Consider the following 20,761-nt stretch of genomic DNA (forward strand, 5'->3'; position numbering starts at 1 on the left):
GGTGCCAAAAACACACTGGAATGCACATGTCCCTATTTAAATTGAAGAAAAATTAACTGGAATGCATAAAAACCGCATGGAACGGATCAAAAACACATTAAATAACACACTGGAACATGCCAAAAACACATTTAAAAACGCACCGGAACATGCCAAAAACACACTGGCATGCACATGTCCCTATTTAAATTGAAGAAAAAGAGAGAGGGGAAAAAATAACCAGAATGCTTAAAAAACGCACTGGAACATGTCAAAAACGCATCAAAAAATTGCATGCAAAAATCTGATCCAGTTTGCATCTGTACCGCGTTTCTATAGTGTAAACCGGCTCTCAGGGACTTTTTTGAACGCAAAAAGTTGCATTTTAGGTTCTGTAGACTTCCATGGGAAGTGCGTTTTTGCCGCATTTTGCATGTTAAACCCGCCTAGCAACAAGAATAATTAAAAAAAAAAAAATCAAAATGTGTCAAAAACACAGGCGCAAAACGCACTGCAAAAACGGATCAAACTTCAACCTGCGTAGGTGTGAACCTAGCCTGACCCTTTCCATAAAGCGCGGCGATGTGACTGCGTCCCATAGGAAATCCCATCGGTGTGGCCCTAGGGTCAGCGACTCCACACCAGTACTGACTTCCTCCCATCGGCGTGGTGTGTCCCTTTAAGCCATGATTGCTGAATGCCGGACACACCCAGTCCTCTATAAGATCTCCTGCAGTCCTACAGTCGCCTCTTCCCTGTGCAGACATATCAGAGAGGAGCCATTGCCTGCAGGGGAGCCGCCTGACTGCTGCACACAAGGTATGTCCAGGGGGGGGCCCTGAGCCTAGGCACACAGCTGCTCCACATAATTTTTCAGAAGACCCTGCATAGGTGTGAATGGAGCGTGAGCTCGGGGTCACCCTGATGCGGTGTGGAGTTCTCAGTGTTTTCTGTGCAAATTCCATACTGCATCAGAATCGCACCCCATGCATGTAAAATGATATGGGTGTGTCCATTAACACCCTGAAATCGGTCTGCAAAATGCGATGCGCAGAATTGGATGGCATCGGTGTGAATGTCCATGTGATCCGATTCTAATGTGGACCCAAAAAAAGAGTCCTGCGCCTTTTTTGAGTGCGGTGTGACTTGGGCCATACAAAATGTACGGAAGAAATCGCACCGCACAGGATTTGCGTGTGATTTACAGAGTGCAGCTCCTGTGTGAATCCCATGCAATGCACAAGTGTGAACCCGGGCTAAGTGTTTGACCCTTTCCAAAAACGCAGCAGCGCAAAACAGCATCAATGTGAACGTGTCCCATAGGGAACCATGTTATGTGGACTGTAGTGCGTTTCTGTAAAACGCACTAAGAAAATGCATTGGTGTGAACAGAGCCTCAGGCTGCATTCATATCTTGGTGTATTGAGGATGCGTTTGTGGTTTTTTTGTTTTTTGTTTGTTTTTTTTTATTTGGAGGGGGGGGGGGTGTTTTTGTTTGGGTTTTTTTTTGGGGTGGAGGGGTTTGTTTTTGTTTGGGTTCATTTTTGGGTTTTTTTTGGGGGGGTTATTTTTGGTTTTGTTTGGAGGGTGCGTTTGTTTTTGGGTGGTTTTTTTTTTGGCTTTTGGCCTTATATTTGTGGGGTTTTTTGTTGGGTTTTTTTTTTCTGGGTTGATTGTTTTTTTTTTGGGGGGGTTTGCTTTTGTTTTGGGTTCATTTTTTGTTTTTGGGTGGTTATTGGGTTTATTTTTGGCTTTATATTTGTGGGGATTTTTTTTCCCCCATACATGGATCAAAACTTGGCCGTTCCCTGCTGAAATTTGATCCATACATGGCCAACTATGCACGCTTCCAAGCTAGGGTGACAACACTCCTTGTACTGTATTCTATGGAGGGGCGGTGTTGTCACCTTAGGACAAGACTACAGAATACCACCTTTTCTCATCTCCATGTCATGGCGGAGGGAAGGAGGTTCTGTAGTTCAGAGCTGATCACTAAAAACTTTAGGGCACTGTTGTCCGTTCACTACAGGAAACTCACTGGGTTTCTGATCGAACGATGGCGACGATTCCATGGTTGTAGAGTTTTTACAGACAGAGCCTGGGGGAGCAGACATGTATTGCAGAGATGCACTGCAGGGGCTCGATTACCGGACATATCCTGTTTAGTTTCTAATGGAATTTCGGAAAATATTTCACACAAATGTATAACCTGCACCCTACAGCTGAATCTCTTGAATAAAAGCTGCAAACAGGTCCCCGGTGTAACGTGTAGGTTTTTTTTTTTTCTTCAGATGTCTGAAAGCCTGCCATGCCAGCAATGCTGCGGACTCCTAACGAACAACAAGTTGCCTAGTAAGTTCTCTCTTCTTTGTTCCCAACTTCTCATTCGGCAGGGGACGCGCCCATGATGGGTCAATGGGTCGCAGACCTTGACACTATTCCCTGGGGGGGGCGGACTGACAACTCATGGGGACCCCAGGCAATAGGGGATCATGGGGCCGTGTCCTCACCCACACCCAAAAAAAGCCTATAAAAGGTACTGGGGCATCTCATGGGACCCCTTACTGACCCTGAGCCCGAATGGTCAGTCCGCCCCTGCTATTCCCATAACTAATGGACTATTGGTCCCAGGCCCTGGTGGTGGCTGATCAGGTCCCTGCAGATGGACAGGTCTCATGTTCCTGGGCTAAGAATGGGTGGGACAGAGGTAAACCAGCTTCCAAGGTCCTTTCTTGGGCTAGTATGGGAAACCCTGGGGCCCCATGCCCTCCCTTTCAGGGTGGGGAAGAGCAGATGGATGTTTCCTCTCCAGACTGACTAACTTTCCTCTCTAGGTCCTTCCTAGTCTCCCAGCCTTCTACCAAGGACAGGAGGTACCTTAAAGGGGACCCCACTCTACCACTTGTCTACACTCACTGTCTTGGGAGAGTATTTGTAATTCAGGGGATTACAAATCATGCCTCTGCCTTTGGGAGTCATGCTTGTAGATGTCAATCTTGCAATACCTCATGGGACTTCTAGTTTGGTAACAGCTTGAGGGCCCCCAATCATTCTGGGTGGGTTCTTGTGGTGATGGCATACATATCCTCAGGTCAACTGTTTATTTCTGGTAGACCAGGTGAGAGATCACACCACACCCTGGAGCTCCCTTAAGCCTGCACCATGTTGGGGTCTACTGAGGTCCTCTGGCTTGGCACAGCAACCTGGTTCATGGCCAGGGGTGGACTGACCATTTGGAAACTTGGGCACTGCCCGGGGTCAGTAGGGGGCCCCATGAGATGCCCCTGGTACCTTTTTTCATAGGCTTTTTTGAGTTTGGGCAAGGACACAGGGGCCCCATGATCCCCTATTTCCCTGGGGCCCTATGAGTTGTCAGTCTGCCCCTGTTCACGGCACAGTCTTCCTCGTACCTCCCCTCGACTTGTTCCCCTTGCAATCTGCTCTACCGCTTGGCAAACTGTCTGGAGCTCAGCGCACAGCAGCAACTCCAGTGTTGCTCAGCAGAGTTATGGTTCTCCCTTTTCTGAGTTTCTGGATGCAGTGGTGCTCACCCCTTCCTTCCCCTCCCAGGATTTCTGCTGTTGCCCGTCCATTCTGCTCATGCATCAAGTGTGTAGAGCTCACCCCTGTAGGAGCCCACTCTTTAGTCCCTAGGCTCTTTCCTTGTAGTTGCACCCACAGCCAGGCTCGCAAACAATCACTCGTTTTGGCTCAGTAATCCTTCTAGGGCACGGGTGTCAAACTGGTGGCCCTCAAGCTGTTGCCAAACTAAGTCCCTTGAGGCATGTCGAGATTGACAGTTACAAGCATGACTCCCAAAGGCAGAGGCATGACTTGTTGCTAGTTTGACACCCCTGGTCTAGGGGCCTTGCTGGTGATGTCACACCAGCAAGGCTCCCATCCATCCTCTACACATCTGCATCAGAGGCTGGTCAGTAGCTCTGAGGAAAGGGATTTGTCCCTGAAACGTGTTGGCCATTTGATTGCACTGACAGTTGGAACACCTTGCTTGCCATTGTGGCCATTGTCATTATGCAAATGCTTTTTAGATACATGCTTTGTGAGTTTTTTTATTCACTCCTTTCAATAAACCTTGGATAATGCGCTAGGAGTGTGCGCCACTTTGTTCTCTGTTTAGTGGCTGATCTCCCAGTCTGAGGGCTGCACCCCTGAAGCATTTCCTTTTGGTTTTCGCTGTCCTGGTTCCCTTGGCTTCCCTTTTGGCTGTGCATATCCTGAGGCGCTGGAGAGTACATACGATACCCCTGGTCTAGGGGTATGCTTTTCTTCTGCTTTATTGCAGAATTTGAACTTGGGTAGGTGTAGGATAACTGTGCTATCCTAAGCAACTTTAAGAAGCATGACTACTCCAATCTTCCTCGGAAGGGCAGCAGCCCTCCAGGCTGGGGTCTCCTCCTCTAGGACAAGATCCCCTCTGTTTCAAGCCCCAGGCTATTTATGCTCCCTCCCAGCCACCATCTGAGCACCTCACCCCTGGGATTGGCCAGGGCTGCATTAATAGCTGCTGATTTGCATCTCCCAGCTCACTATCCTCTAGAACTCTTCCAGACAGGTGGAAGCAGTCAACCTTGCAGCCAGTGACATACAGAACAAACCAAAACAGTCACATGCATCTCAACTGATTACAGGAGAGCTAATTACTACATTTGCCTAACCTAGAACCTATCTAGGAGGGTGCTACAAATGGATGGGGTTAAAATCCGGCTGTGGGATGCACTCAATCCAAACCAGTCTCAGGTCCCTGTCTCCACCTTCTCCATTGTCCTGTCTCAATGGAGAAGCAAGCTGCTTGGTGGCCATAGGAATGGCTGGGCGCTGACTTGTGCAAGCCATAGACGGTTTGTTTATAGGCCAATTTTTCATCCAAAAAAGAAACATCATTCGTTCTGTAATTTGATGTTGCCACCAATGATTTCAAAAATCGGTAATTTTTCACAAATTTTCCAGCATGACCAATAAACGAAATGAGGTGGGACCATGACAATTGGCCGATGCCATTGCCCCACGAACAGTGCGAAAATCAGCAGATTCTTTCTGATGAAAAATTGGCCGATTTTTGAACCATCTATGGCCTGCATTACACACCTTAAAGGGCCTCCAGCCAGAGCTACATGCCTAATTTCCTGTCTGGCTAAAACTTAATTTATACAGGAAGTAAAGGGCAATCTGTCAATTGAATATTTTAGTTATGCGTAAAGTGGTGGTTTAAAGTTTGATGGCCAAAAAAATAAAAAATTCTCTAAATGTAGGATACAAGTCACTGGGCGACATCAGATTTTCCTTGTAATAGCAGCAGAATGGAAAATACATTTAGAAGACTTGGTGTTCATGTGGCAGTGGTCCTCAGGACTCTTCAGGGTGAAGCCAGAAGAACATGGAGGCCTAAAACAACCTGGGGGGTTCCACTGAATAAATGGGGAGATGCTGAAGAATCCTTTTAGTGTATTATGTATATAAAAAAATGTGAACTGTGCTTTAGATGTAAGATGAACATAGTAACTTGTATTTAGCAAGGTTGCGGTAACACAACTGAGTAGAACACACAACCTTCCATGGGTGAAAGTCAAGAATATCAATGTCTCCACACAGTTGACCACTCTCGGTGTCTCAGGGATCCACATCTAGGTCTTCATAAAGGATTCAAGGAGGTGATCTTGTTGGAGAGAGTAAAAAACTTGGAGAAAGTAGTAAAAAAAAACTGTTGCTGGTTACAACAGTGAAGACTCCTCTGCCATTTGAACCAATGACAATTTTTTTACTTTCCAACAACATTTAGGAGACTTGCACCAGTGTTGCAACTACAGGCTGGATGAGGGTATGCTGTCATGATTTGGTGGCAATGCATTATTGTAAGGGATTTCCGGAGAGACTAATTGTGAATAGAAACGGCCGGAGAAGAGTGATCGGTTGTGCACACACGGCAAAGATTGGCGCCAGACGGACTATTTAAAGGGTGTCTCTGCCCATGTTGAGTGCTGACTGGTCTTCATTTCCCCCGTGTCCTGCTTGTTCCTGTGTGATTCCCTTGTTGCTGACCCGGCTTGTTCCTGACCGGACTCTGATTGCTCTCCTGATTGATACTGGTTCCTGACTTCGGCTTTGCTTCTGATTTTTGTACCGTGCTGTCCACCTGTTGCCCCTGGCTATTCCTATGACACTGCTCCTGTCTTACCCTCACTACCTGCCTTGTTCTGGTGCACGCCTGGCAATCTACAAGACCTGCTCTGCTTGTTACTACTGTGCCTGAATCGGAGGATCATCAGTCTTCCAAGGTCATCTGCAGGAGCTGCAAACATCTACTGGTGCTCTGGTCCCCCTGGTCCCTAGACACCCTCTGTTCCAAATCCAGTGGGGTCAGGGCTAGTGACACAAGTGAGGCCGACCTCTTTTCAGTCTCCCATCAGGTACGTGACAATTCTAGTACAGTATAGTGAAGGAAGTAAATGCATGTGCTTCTGTATGTCCAGTCCCTCTGCAGGGGATCGTGGCTGACGTCCAGGTGACAGGCTTTGTGGCGGATGTATCGGCGACTCTCAAGTATAAGAACAAGGAAGAAAATGCAGTGGAAGCCATCTTTGTCTTCCCCATGGATGAAGACTCCGCTGTCTACAGCTTTGAGGCCACAATAGAGGGGAAGAAGATTGTAGCCGACCTTCAGGAGAAGAAACAGGTAATGGACACATTGCTAGGGGTGTAAAACTGCATTCCAGGAAACATCACAATGCTCAACAATTCGCTAATTAACTGTCTCTTATGCAATCCCAAACATTGCAGATCTTGACCTGTGCAAAAGTTGTAAGAATGGCTTGTTCCTTCCTGCAGCTCCCTGTTGGTCTGTACATTTTGTCTGCCTCCATGATCAGTAGGATGTTTCTGGAGGCAGGAAAGGGGCAAAACAGCTTTTCACTTTCCTTGCAGAAGTCAATGTTTGCATACTGGCCAATGTATGGAAGTAGGTGGTGGTACCTAACGGCTCTTGCATTTAATCCCCCCCCACTGATTTAATAAACTGATCCAGAGCACTTTTACTTCAAAATGACTGGTTCCAGCTTTACCTCTCAAATTTCAGTAGTTGTGGTTTGGAGAAAATGAAACTGGGCACCACAAGTAACAATTTAAATAATTGTCAGCACTGTATGTCCACGATGTCTTGGTAATTACACCTTTGCATGAGGGAAGGGGGGGATTGGGTCCAATTAGACTGGAGGTCAGACAATCATCTGGTCCATTCATGGTACAAATGGTTTCCTATAGGCTAAAGAACACGTGCCATGCCACTGGAGTGAACAATAGACATGGCTGAAGGTGTTGTCTTGGGCAGGCATCATGCTGGAGAGATGTTTGATGTGCATTATGCCAGAAGTTGGCATGTTGTGTAAAGGCAGCCCTTTCATTTGAATGGGCTGCCCAATGCAATACAAAAGGTGATTTTACTTTGCCATTACCATGTACAGCCCACCACAACGAATGGTTGTGGCAAAGTGTGTTGGGGTGCCATTAGGAATGAACAGCACCACAGTACACCAATGTGAATTTGCGCATTTTCATACCCTGTCCCACAGGTTGACCTAGAGGGCTAGGCTCAGTGTATGGTGGAGTGGAAATTATCAGATTGTGGAAGAGGAAAGTTTAGCACCATCCTCTTGGGGGTTAAGGATTTGGGCCCCCCTATAGTCCTGCATAGCCAGGCAATTTGCATTCTCCACACAAGCTTGCATCCAGAGTCAAAATCAGTCCTTGAGCTTTGTTGTGTTTGGTTTTTTTTGTTTTTGGGTTTTTTTTTTTTTTAGGTTTATTAAGGGGGTTTAGAACTGGGATATGGTAAGGGGGTTATCAGGGGAACCTACAACTGAGGACAAACTTCCTGTAACTATTCACAAGCTTTCTCTCTGCCACAGTCTGTTGGAGGGGGTAGCCAGCATCTCCTTGATGTACCACCCTAGATAAACTTCTCCTCTTCACCCAGCAATCCAGAGGTGTCCCTGAGCAGGAGATCAAGGTCTTATCCCTTTAAATAGGTGAACATTCACTAGTAGGGGGCTAATCTGGTTTCCCACCTGAGTGCTCCTTCCCCTGTTTGCCCAGGGGGGTGTAGGTGTATTCAGATAATCTCCTGTACTGCTTGTGGATTGGTCTGCTCCAGGCAGGCTCCATCCCATTAGGCCTCCTGGCATTCTCCTTCCTCAAAGCCTCAAATCTTCCTCTTTTGCCCAACTTCAGCATCTGAGCCAGCTCCAACACTTTAAGTGTCTCCAGCCCCTTGTCAACCTCTTGTTGGGGATTGGCTACAACCCATCAAGAGTACAACCAGCCACTCCTCATATCCACCCACTGCCTCTAAGGTTTTCATCCAAAAGCCTTAAAGCAGGGAAGATATTCGAGGGGCTGGCCTGCAGAGCCTCAGACCCAACCACAATTTGACCCCTCTCTGGCTATTACACACAGCTGGGGGCTGAGGGGCAGAAAGAACAAATGGCTCCAGAGTCCAGAAGCAGAGCTTTCAACAAACTGGGAGGGGAAAAGGGTACAAAAACTGGGAAGGGAGAAAAAAATATTTACATTTTTACAAATTCTTTAGTAGAAAAAATAAAGAATTCTGTATATGTATAAATTTACATCCTGACTGACTAGACTAGCAGCAGAAAAACCCGATCATGGCACCATAACTGTATGGACAAACCAATATTGGCATAACCATATAGCATGCCCCCCAAAAAGGAGGCCTTCATCATCCAACAAGTCTTGTTCTTCAATGCAGGGGAGATGGCTCTCCTGAGAACTGCAGAACAGGAAACAAAGCAAACTAATTGCACAGTGCAGTCCTGACACTGACTAGGTTATAAGGCACAGCAGCATATTAACAATGACAACATTTGGGCGTGGGTTTTTTTTTTTTCCAGTCCTTGGTTGAGGAGCCCTGCCTTCAGGGGAAAAAAGGCGATTGCAAAAATGGACCCAGACCAGCATATCTGAAATGATGACATAGTCTGTATGCAATACAAAAACAAGCAGCCTACTGGACTGAGATCCTAATACTTCCAGGGGCTGTGCTGTCAGGGAGCCATCAGGAGGCCATGGAGTAGATGCTGCTTGGCTGTCCTTCCTTCAAAACTACCATCTGTTTCCTGTAAATGGCCCAGCCTTTTCTCTACTATGTCCTGAAAGTGGGCCCAGGCTCCTTCCAAGTGAGGCCCTCTCAGGTGTTTGAGAACATGCATATGGTCCCAGATAAAGTCCTCTTCCCATTGTACACAGGATTCCTCAATGTCCATTATGTCTTGAGGGACATATGGGTAATCCAGCCACCACTCTTCTGTTGCAGATGGAAGTAGCTGAGCAGGTTTCTCTTGTGTATTCCCCCCCCCCCCCCCAAATCCAGATTGCACACAAGACTGCGGTGAACAAATGACCCATTCCTGCACTTCAGTATCTCTGGTCCTGGGCCAGGGCGATAAAGTGTTTGGGTGGTGGGGCTTGGGAAGGAATCCTGACAGGCTCTGACCGACAGGAATATCTTGTCAGTGAATCCAGGTCTTCTTTGGTACCCCTTCAGTCCCATTCTTCCTCTGTCTTCTCCGAGAACCAACCCTCCTGCTTAATCTCTAGGGGCCCTAACCTTGCTAGCAGTCTGACTCCCAATCTACCTCCCCACTGCAAACGCTCTCCACTGCCTCACCTGAGGACTGGTCATCCCCTGCAGCTAGGCTCCTACCAGGTAGACAGATCAGGGCAGGTAAGCAAGGCTGGCTGATCCAGGGCATCAACTGGCTTCTGCTGAGTAGCACTTGTTGGCACCAGCCCTAAAGCATCTTCTGGCAGGCAGGACGTGGAGGTGTGCAGCCCTTCTCAAGCTGAGAGGGTCTGCAATGGTTGCAGGGGAGATGTGGTTCTGGGACTGGACCCCGCTCTGTATAGCAGGCTCTGTATAGCAGGCTCCAGACATCCATGGATTTCCTGCAGAAGTAATGGGTCTGGAATGTGAAGTGAAGGAGGCAGACTGAATTGTAGAAGTGGGCAGAGAAGGGTCTGGGTGGTCAGCGTTGAATTGTTAAGATACACTTGCTGCTTTGTGGAACTAAAAACACATTTTTAACCTTTAGCTGTATGAGTGACCTTCCTTCCACTTGATAATTAGTTGGCTTCCTCCAGACCCTCTCCATACATTGTACAGCCAAATTTGTGTTCACCTGGCCATCACACCTACCTATAGGACTAAAGGTATGAGGACCCCATAAAGTGTTTCCAATAACTGGTATTGCTGCAGCATACAAAGATGTTTGAAACAATTGTGTTTTTCCATCCTTGTGGTACCAGTTTGTACACAGGCTTTGTGAAGCAGAAAAGGGTCTTCAAAGTCAGTTCCACATGGTTTGGCCAGTTTCTGTGGAGAAACGTGGATGGCCTTCAGAGCCCTGTTCTCAGCCCAACTGAACAGAGCTCTGTCCTAAATCCTACTGAACACCTTTGGGATCAGTTGGAACCCTTGTGTGCTGGACTGTTCCAGATGTCTTCATACCCATAGACCAGCTCTGGACATGAGAATGGCAGGAACAGTCCACCACTGGATGTGGGGGGGGGGGGGACTCTTTTCTGAAGGATTGAAGGATCAGCTGGGTATAGACTCTGTGCACCTCCTGGACAAAACAAGCCGTTTACTCAGTGCAGGCACAGCCCTTCTGCATTCTGATTTAATGGCATGAATTACAGAACCTAAGGCTTTTATGGGTTTTACAAAGCAGAAAGGATGAGTAGAATCCTCGAGGCCTGCATTCATTGATAACCTTTACTGCCATCATTTATCTGTCAGGCTAAAGAAACCTACGATGAGGCCATCAGCCAGGGTAAACAAGCCTTCCTTCTGGAGGAAGATGGGAGTTCTGGGGACATATTCAGCATCAGTGTTGGGAATCTTCCTCCTGGTCAGGAGGCTGAGGTCACCATGAAATATGTGAGGGAGCTGTCGGTGGAGGCAGATGGAGCCGTGCGCTTTGTTTTACCTGCTGTGCTCAACCCCCGATACACCCCTAAAGGTAGGAGCAGATTTCTGTGAAGTTTAAAGGTAAGGCTACCAAAAATGTATTCCAAACCCCAATAAAAATCCTTTTAAAGTCTTACTTTTTTTTTTGATTTGTAACACCTTGAAGCGGATTTACTCTGTATGTTCAGAAGTAAATTCAAGAATACTGTAACTACTCTAGTGAATGGTAAGTAGAGGCAGATTATGGACTGAACTATCCAGTTACTTTTTGTGGGGCAGCATTAAAGTTGAACTTCAGATATCTCTATATAGCTGTTCTCTTTCTAATCTAAGCATTGAAAGTGTGATCTCTGTAACTTACAGTTGTGATGAGATGGTGATAACTCCAATCTTGGTTGAATAACACAGGCAGTGACTCGATCCAGATGGCACCTTGTAGATCTTTTGATGTTTATTCCATAAAATGAGAATCTTACAACAATGAACATTTGATAGGTCAAAAGATCATAATGTGATCTACTTCCATAAGACATGAGGCTTGACGCTGAAATGCATTACTGGGGAAAAAGGGTGGGCTATCTATACAGCAAAGGAAGGGGAGGAGCAGAGACAAAATACAAAACACTTAAAGGCATATGACCGTCATGTGAGACATGACAATAGCTTTATACTCAATAGTACATCTAAATGTTTGTTTTTAACCTCTTGATGTCCTCAAAACACATGTGCAGCGGCAAAGAGGTCAGGCATCCCTATGCACTGGACATATGCATCCACGGGCAGCAGGGCTTTCTGCGCTGAGCACACCTCCAGCATAGTGACCGAGCTACAGTTCTCAGTCTCTAATGGTCAGTAGCCAGCAGAATCCGCTCCCAATCATGTGACAGCCAGTCAGTGATCACATGAATCAGCTGATCCTCTGAACCCCCCCCCCCCCCGGAGTTGGGACCCTGTTAAAGGGATGTGGGGGCTGGTGTAATTACATTAATCTGACTTGACTTCAACCTCTTCCAATCCCCTGTACAGCAGAGCTCAGACTGAAAGAAGCAGCACAAGGAGCCAATCGGCTGTCATGAAGTGCTCATGGGCTGATAATGGACATGCTGGTAGGAGAGAAGAGATGAGCGCAGTCTGCTTCTTTTCATTATCCAGTCACAGGCTGGGGAGGGACAAGATCTACAAGGTTTACCTTCTAGTTGCCTTGGTAGACGTGCTGTGTAAATCTCAGGCCTAAATGGAAAGTTCTTTGGCAGATGGAACCGCCTCCTAAACTGGAACTTTAATCAGAAAACTTAGTCTTGCTAGATCCCTTCAGGCTGGTGGCTTTTTGCAGGTATAGCTATGTAAAACATTTAAAATGGGTGTCTATACTGTTTAAAATTCCAGTAATGCCTCACCCTGCTCTGCCCATTCTCATTTGTTTGCTATTTTCTGCAAATTTGTAAAGGCCGATTTGCTGACGGCTTAAAGATTTACTGCTGCTCAAGGGCTAAAGGTTTTGGCAAAATGTCAGCCTCTAGCAAGAGGAAACAGGAGCAACGCTAGAGGCAATTTACAGCCCATACCAATTTTGGTAGAATAAAGTCGAATGTATGGTTCTTGCTAAAGAAATAAATTTTTTTAATAAAGTAGTTATGGGTGAAGTTCCACTGTATGTGTCATCTGTTTGTTAGTGGCTTTGTCTGGAGCTTTGGGTTGGGTATATTTGCATGAAACTCAACAAAGATCAAAGATGCCTTGAATTCTTTGTTGCAATGTATTTGCTGATATTTACTTTTGGATCAATGGTTAGTATGATGGCCTTAGTGCTGAACAGAGTTCATTCAAGGACTGCTACTCATGGAGCCAGAATGGCCTCAATTCATGAAAATGCTGTTGGAAGGGCTGGGACTGATGTAACTACATTGGTGGTTACTGTACAGCACTGCAGTATGTCAGATATAAAAAAATGTATAATGGTGTCTGTGGGGCGACCATTGGAGTGTAAGCTCCTCTGATTCAAATAAGTTGTGTTCTCTGCAGTATTTCAGAGCTATATGAATGTATAATACCAATAGTGTGACTGTAAAGGGGGGGAGTGCTAGAGTGTAAGCTCCTCTGGTGCAAAGACTGATTGGCTTGGTGTTCTCTGTACAGCAGTGTAGTATATGTAAGAACTATAGTATATAAATGTATAATGGTCAGTTGGAGGACATTAGTGTAAGCTCCTCTGGTGTAGTATATGTAAGGGCTATATAAATGTAGAATAGTGTCAGAGGGCATTAGAGTGTAAGCTCCTCTGGTGCAGGGATGTGAATGGCTCAGTGTCAGGAGTATGGCCCTGACATATGTTGGCACTATAGTAAAATGTTTTATTTTACAGAATAGGTAGAACCATGAAGATCAGTTTGAGCCTCTAAAGGTGCCTACAGTGTAATGCTCTTAGCACAGATCTACAGGCACAAACTGACTAGGAGCAATTCCTCTACCAACATATTCATTATAGGAGACCAGAGGAAATACAAGCTCAGGGAGGACATGCCTAAGGCAAACCATGTGCTTAAGATTTCTGTAGACGGGTGCAGTCTGCTTTATTTCACTGTAGATGGCGCACGACCAGAATAATGCTGGAGAGGAAATCCCGGTCCCTGGAGGCAGTGTTTCAGTTGGCTAGGCCGCATCAGTGACCCTGGTGGCCATCTTGGGTCAACAGCCTTTCCAAGGGCCTACCGCCAGGCAGAAACGGTCAAACCAATCCAGCACACTGCAAGTTTCCAACTCTCCAATTAAATTTCTTATGATGGGCATGGATCAGGGATAGATGGTCATGCAATGAGAAATCCTGCAGCTGTCAACATAGATCCATGAAGCGCAAAGACAAAAGTAACAATAGTGCGAGACCTCCATCTGCATATGTCACACATTTATTAGAAATATAATCGTAGCACACTTGGGTATTAACACATGTTCAGCACAGAGACATACTCAGCTGGTGGTGCAAGGCCGCAGACTAGGTTCCTCTCCTGTTAGTGGGGAGTGTTTGATCTGAGAGCGGTCAGACTTGCCAGAGCTCAGTCCTAGATTGCTGTAGTTGGCCTTGTGGTGGTTCCTGTGTGTGCCTGGGAGAGGTGGGCAATGTAGGTGGTGGTAACGCGTTTCAAATGGAAATCCTCCTTTGTCAAAGGCTTTCCCTTTGAAATGTTACCTCCTGTAATGGCAAATGCTACGTGCAAGAACTAAAGTCCTATACATGCACACAATGAACACTAAATCATGCAGGTACTTTTTTTTTTTTTTTTAAATCAGCATTTAAACCATTACATATTCTACGCATGTGAAAGACAATCTACAAAATGAACACCTGCCCTGGCACATGGCATTCACCCAGCACTCCAAGAAATAACAAAATCCAACTGCAATATTCTTGCACTGTCAAAACCTCCTTTTTTTTTTTTTTTTTTTTTTTTAATCACATGGCACTCAGGAGGATATCCTATAATCATCACAATCTGCATAATACACACCAATGTGAGCATTACAGCATGAAATAGACACATTTGACAGCGTCACGGCTTAGAACTAATACATTACCAAAGCTATGTTAGAGGCTGGAAGGAACAAATCCCATTGGAACCATACTGCCCAGGGGCTCACGGGGAAGCCGTAAGCATGACCCAATCGATGAGCCTTGGCAAAAATCCCAGCATCAGTGCCCCCTCACGCATGGAAAGGCCTCCATTGATCTCGCTTGGACTTCTGGCTTTTAAACCATTTTTTGGAAGCTTTCCAATAGTGGGTGGGTGCCACGCCCACCACAAGAGGAGCTAGCAGAAAGGTTCCATGAGAATAACCATCACATTCTACCACCATATTGATCCCACATCATTCTCTGAAAAGTCACTTTTGCTTATCTACCCTAAACTTCTTCCCATCTACCCTAACTTCTCAAGCAAGTAGATATCTTTTAAATAGGTTTTTATCTCCTAATGTGAGGTTACTAGATGTCAAACATGTTCCATTCCAGGGGCAGACTTACCATTTGGAAACTCGGGCACTGCCCGAGTGCCTGGGGTCATGGGGCCCAATGAAATGCCCCTGGTACCTTTTTTTTCATAGGCTTTTGAGTTTGGGCAAGGACACAGGGGCCCCATGATCCCCTATTGCCCGGGGGCCCCATGAGTTGTCAGTCCACCCCTGTTCCATTCCATAAACAAGTTTTTATCTTTCAGCAGAATATCTTGTGACCGTTTCTTTGACTTGGAGAAATGACATCAGTCCCCTCTCATACCCCTGGCATTTGGGCAACAATACTTTATTGTAAAAATTACCCAAGAAACAGTGTCCAAAGCAAACACATTTCATAGGCATTACACTGCCCAACTCTCCCAGGCACACATAGGGACCACCATGAGGCTGACTACAGTGCTGTAGGACGCTGAGCTCCAGTAGGCCTCTGAAATCTGTCAGATCAAATGCTCTCCCCTCTAGCACAAGAGGAACCTGCTCTGTGGCCTTACACCACCAGCTGAGGATGTCTGTGCTTCCCCTGTGCGTAACATGTGTTTTTAATGAAAGTGCTGTTTTTACTTCTAGTGTGACATATGCTGATGGTCTTGCGCTGTTGCCACGTTTTTGTCTTTGTACCCCCAAGATTTGGTGTGCATTTCTGCATAATCGTGTAGGGAAAGTGATTAGCAGCATGGAAAGGTTCTGGATGAGTAGGGACAGGCTAGACACATGCCAACTTTTACTGCAGTCCTTGTTGGGCTCATACTGACCAGGCTGCACTCTGAGATAGACGCTGTTGGTGCATCAGAACCGGCTTCATTCTCAAGTTGCACTCTGTTCTCCCAGAGTAGTGCCCTCCCACTGGGCTGTTTGTATATTTGGGTCTTTCCTTTAATACAAGCCTTATCTGCAGCTGGACTCTGTACAACACTGGAGTGTATTTGCTGCACCTACCGCATTCTGGTTGCAAATCATCCCAGGAGCCCAGTACTGCATGGCTAACCACTTCTCAATGGACTGGCTGCATTGTTTTCTACCCTCTGTGGTCCCATCCCTCCCCATGTATTGGGGCAGTGATACCACTTTTAATGTCATAACACAATGAAGGAACAATGTTTTGGGTTTTTTGATAGCTACCCTTTTACACTTGCTCATGGTTTAGCCATGCAGTGGTGCCAGTAAAGGGATATCGTAGCAGTCTGAATTTAAAGTCTGGTCAGATGAGGCAGTGCATCAAATGAGGTTGTAAGTGATTATTTGTGACGTGGCCTTTGCTACTTGTTGCATTTCATTACATTTCTTCTATAAGGCGAGAAGGAAAGCATTACAACAACTCTACCCAACGTGCCTATAAGTGATCTCCCATATACACTAAACCTGGAGGCTCAATTCAAATCTGCCTATGGCATTAACAAGATCGAGAGTCCATGCAACATCACTCCAATCCAGTACACCAATGAGGACAAGACTGAGGCCAAGGTGAGGGAACCAATCGCTTCTGACTTGCACTTGCTGTATTCCTTCAGAGTTTAGATTTTTACATTGTACTACCTCTATCCTGTGCAGTGTTGTCTAATACATTTTAGAATGTACTACTGCTAGGCTGTAACCAAATGAGCTGTTTAATAATTTTTGGATTCAGTAGGTTCCCTCTAAGCCTGGTGGGTTGATTGATTCAGCATGTTGATGGAAGGAGGTTCCGGTAGTAGACCATGTGGGAAGGATTAACTAGGTCAGGGGTCTCCAAACTTTAAAAAGGGCCAGTTTTACTATCCTTTAAAACTTTAGGAGGGCTGGAATGGCCAGTAGGAGATGAAAATGTTCTGGTATCGCTGGGAGTAAACCATGGCATAAGCGTGTGATGGTCAATGGGAAGAATAGTGCCTCATCAGTGGGAGGATCTCTTCCCATCAGTGGGAGCAAAGGGACACATCTGGCCCACTGGCTAGTTTTGAGACTCCTGCACTAGGTCCTGAACCTTTTATCTTCCTTGATGCCTGATGGCATTGAGGAATGATTTTAAGGTGGTGGGGTCATGTCTGGCCTGGTGTGTGTGTGTTTTTTTTTTTTTTTTTTTTTCTTCTGACCCTCAGCTAGGGTCAGTGTGGTATTAATGTGTGATTGAGGATTCAAATCAGCAGAGGCTAGGGCATTTTTGTCTGCTTACCAGTGGTCTCCACTGTGGCCTAGTGGGCTGGATGCAGCCCTTTGTTTGAGGAATAGGGCCTCAAGGGCCATATAAAAAGGCAAACTCATACGAGATATTATTCGTCCCACTGACAATGGGGCAGAATTCCTACCACTGGCCTCAAAAGTGAGGCACCATCCCTCCACCTTCTTTCAAAGATGGGGCACTGGTGACCAGTCTGTCCCCCTCTAAAGTCTGAAGGACTATGAACTGGCCTTTTTTTTTTTTTTTTTTTTTTTTTTGGTTTAGAAAGTTTGGAGACCCCTGGTTTAGGACAAGTCAGATTCACCATCAAGGAAACAGACTGCTCTCAAAGCATCACAGGCTTTTCTGAAAGTTCTCTGTCCATCAGCTTCTACTTTTTTAGTGGTTATCATAGGACCTACTGCCAATTCAGCATAGCTGTTCTGTGCTTACTTGGGGAACCTGCACCCCGAAGCCCTCCTAACAGTTAAGGGAACTGAAATAAATGATTGTCAGAGGTATGTTGGTGAGCTTTTGGCTCAAGGCAAAGGGCAGGAAGCCACGGGACAGGTAGAACCAAAATACTTCCAGCGGCTCCCTAGGGAGCCTTCCCTACAAGGGAAGGGGGTTTACTTCTCCACCATCATATTGCTAATACAGACCATCTCCCTAAAGTACTCCTTGTGAACTGTTCTGTGTGAAACTGACTTTTCGTTCCCCTTTTTTACCATAGGTGGCGCTAGCAGAAGGTCATAAATTTGACCGAGATGTAGAAATTCTGGCCTACTACAATGAAGTGAATAAGCCCAGTGCCACTCTGGAGTCAGGTCTTCCAGATGCTACGGAAGGTCAGTTGATCAGAAGGGCAATTTATACAGGTTTTTTCCAGCATGTTGATAAATCCCTGCATGTCAGTGTTTAAATTTTTTTTATATTTTATTTTTTTTTCCATTTGAACTTTCACTCTATGAATAAAATTGAGTCAAACTGAGCTTTCAATTTAAACTTGCTAAATAAATTTCAGATGCATCAAATCAAAGTCCTTGCCATTCATTTTCTGTGAAAAGCAGCCAAATCCTGAGTAGAAAAGCCTATTCCCTGCCAGCATGCTGCAATGAAGAACCCTTGTGCTCTGCGCAGAGGCAGCAGTTTCTGCGCAGAGGTCCAACCTGCCGGTTCTAACAGATCAGCAGGGTCATGCACTTGATGGAGAGCTCTAAATCAGCAGTGGGGGTGTAGTGGACCTTTGCAGAGAGACCACTGCTTTAATGCAAAGAGCAAGGGTCCTTATCTGCAGAATGATGGCTGGGGAAAGGCTTTTTTTACTCAGTCTGTGGCTGCTTTCTAAATAACCATCTATGACTTAAACTGGTAGTTGAGTTTGGCTTATAGTCGAATTCCAACCATAACGGTTTGCCTTGTATAAAGCAGGAGAGAGGACGTCTAATGTTTGTTCCCAACTGTGTCCCCATTGGGGAGATTTCTGATCATTGCCCCTTTGAAGTATATCCATCACTTCCTGTCCATTGTGAATGCAGACTAGAATAAAGCATTTTTGGGAAAGTGGGTGAGTGCCTACGCATTTTGGTCTTTATGATTAACCCACCACATCCCGTTTCCTCTTATGAAAGTTTCAAAGGGATGGGACTTGAGCAAAAATCTCCCTGATGTAGTCTATTGCTGTTTTTGTTCCTCTTGAGCTGTGTGGTAATCATTCCTGAGGTTTGATGGATCACTCTCTCTCCCATTAAGGTTCTTTCATGGCGTATCCTGTTGCCATGTTGAATTTCTACCCCAGCTTTCCCGAGACCCAGGAACAGTCGAAGTGCGGAGAGTTCATATTTGTGGTGGACCGGTCTGGCAGTATGGAACTTCCGATGATCTCTGAGCCGAACGCCCCAATGCGCATTCAGAGTGCTAAGGTCAGTGTACGGCTCCTTTGTTCATGCTTGGGAGTCATTGCAATGTAGGGTACACAAGAGCAACTATCAATGTCCAGTCATAACTACTCTTTCCAACCAAGGTCTCCCTTCTAATGTCTTACCTTTCTTACTCCTTTGTGCTCTAGGTTGTCATTTTTGAGGTGAACAGTGGGTCAGATTAACTGTCCCCAATGGTTGAGAGGCCACTTTTTGCATTCTCCAAAGTTTAAAAAAAAAAAATTAGCAGGTGCAGTCTCTACTCCCCACTGTAGATGGTGCTTGACCAAAGCAGTGCAAAGGAAGTTGAGGAACATGGTTTCTCTATGGTTACTGTGGCCCTGATAGAACGGCTGTCTAATTGGACCTTGTGACCACATCAGCCATCTTGTGTGAGGGCACAGCTTATTTAATTCCCTGGCCCCCTGATTTGGTGTGCACTTTGAGTGGCCAGTGTAGGGACACATTCCCCATCTGTCAGGGACAGCACTTGGCAACAGGGAGATGCTCCAGAGTAGGAAAAGTGCAGGGGTCTCCACTTCAGAATCTTCCCAGTTGTGTCGGACTGGCCAGGCCACATCCTGCTCCTCATTGAAGAAGCTGTGTGCAGAATTTCAAGGTTCAGAACCACTGCTACTCAGTCTCCAGGTGGTTGCGCTCACCCACCGGGCCTAATTGTAAATTGTTGGGACGTTCTACAATATACAGTTTATATTCTGTCTTTGTGTGATCTCCACTGCCGGCTCACCACACTGCACTCTGCTTACAAGGAGGTTGACTGGAGACTTTCTTGTCCCCAAAACTTTCTCCTATTTATTTTGGTGTACACTGCTGCATAGGCACTGTACATTACTGGTATCCTATAGTAGGACGTGCAGAAGTTATATCAGCAGCCACCTATGGCCAAAGGCAATGGACTGAGAATCGGAGGGCAAAGATGGTTGCAGCGAATAGGGCAGTGACAGCTCTGTGGAGGGCAAACTTGGAGCTAGGTTTGCAGTAACTATTTTTGGCCTCTTACACATTTTGGCAACACCCCACCCCAGTTCTGGATGTTTAATCCAGCCTTAACCACCTGTGAAGAGAATGAGACCTGGTGGCTCCATGCCAGTATCTCTATAGGTAATGGACAGAATATGAATGACCCGGGAACTCTTGGACCCCATTCACATGGTGATCTAAACAGATCCACCTGTCAGGTTTTCAGGTGGATCTGATTAGACCATCCATTCACCGCTATGGACCAGTGGGTGTAAAATGTATTTGCATCCTCCAGTCCAATCCAGTCTGCTTAAATAAAAATATGGAAGGGGATCCAGCTAGGTAGATTGGATTGGAGGGTAGTTATATTTAAACAGTCTGTTTACCCTGGCCACCCATAGAGCAAAGCTGGCTTTGTTCATGTCTGTCTAAAATGAGTGGACATGGACCTGTCATCCGTCTGCTCTGATCAGAGCCCACCCCATGTGAAAGTGGCCTCCAGTGAACTTGACATATTTTTAATGAGGGAAGGCTAGAACCACTGTTTGTATGTATGCCCTAATAATGGAAGAATATTTTTGGCCTGACGTTATCGGTGCCCAATGGCTGAGTATTTTTATAAACCAACCTCTGTTTATCTATCATCCCTACAGGAGACGTTGGTTCTTCTATTGAAGAGTTTACCCCTCGGATGTTACTTCAACATCTACGGCTTTGGCTCCACGTTCGAGTCTTTCTTTCTGT

The 20,761-nt window shown here is 45.9% G+C and overlaps 1 protein-coding gene across 1 annotated transcript in view; it reads left to right on the top strand.

Annotated features, from left to right (window-relative positions):
• The first annotated feature begins 657 nt into the window (after positions 1 to 657).
• LOC149438486 (von Willebrand factor A domain-containing protein 5A-like) overlaps positions 658 to 20,761 on the top strand; it is a 43,621-nt gene continuing 23,517 nt past the window's right edge. Inside the window, exons 1-8 of the mRNA XM_089659786.1 lie at positions 658 to 798; positions 2,271 to 2,331; positions 6,468 to 6,670; positions 10,808 to 11,030; positions 16,275 to 16,444; positions 17,851 to 17,965; positions 18,870 to 19,039; positions 20,671 to 20,759. Coding sequence (XP_089515912.1) covers positions 2,271 to 2,331; positions 6,468 to 6,670; positions 10,808 to 11,030; positions 16,275 to 16,444; positions 17,851 to 17,965; positions 18,870 to 19,039; positions 20,671 to 20,759 — 1,031 coding nt within the window. The 5' untranslated portion in view covers positions 658 to 798. The remainder of the gene's footprint in view (positions 799 to 2,270; positions 2,332 to 6,467; positions 6,671 to 10,807; positions 11,031 to 16,274; positions 16,445 to 17,850; positions 17,966 to 18,869; positions 19,040 to 20,670; positions 20,760 to 20,761) is intronic.

Source organism: Staurois parvus, unplaced genomic scaffold, assembly GCF_062004578.1.
Source record: "Staurois parvus isolate SC_StPar_1 unplaced genomic scaffold, SC_StPar_1.0 ptg001190l, whole genome shotgun sequence".
Taxonomy (NCBI): Eukaryota; Metazoa; Chordata; class Amphibia; order Anura; family Ranidae; genus Staurois; species Staurois parvus.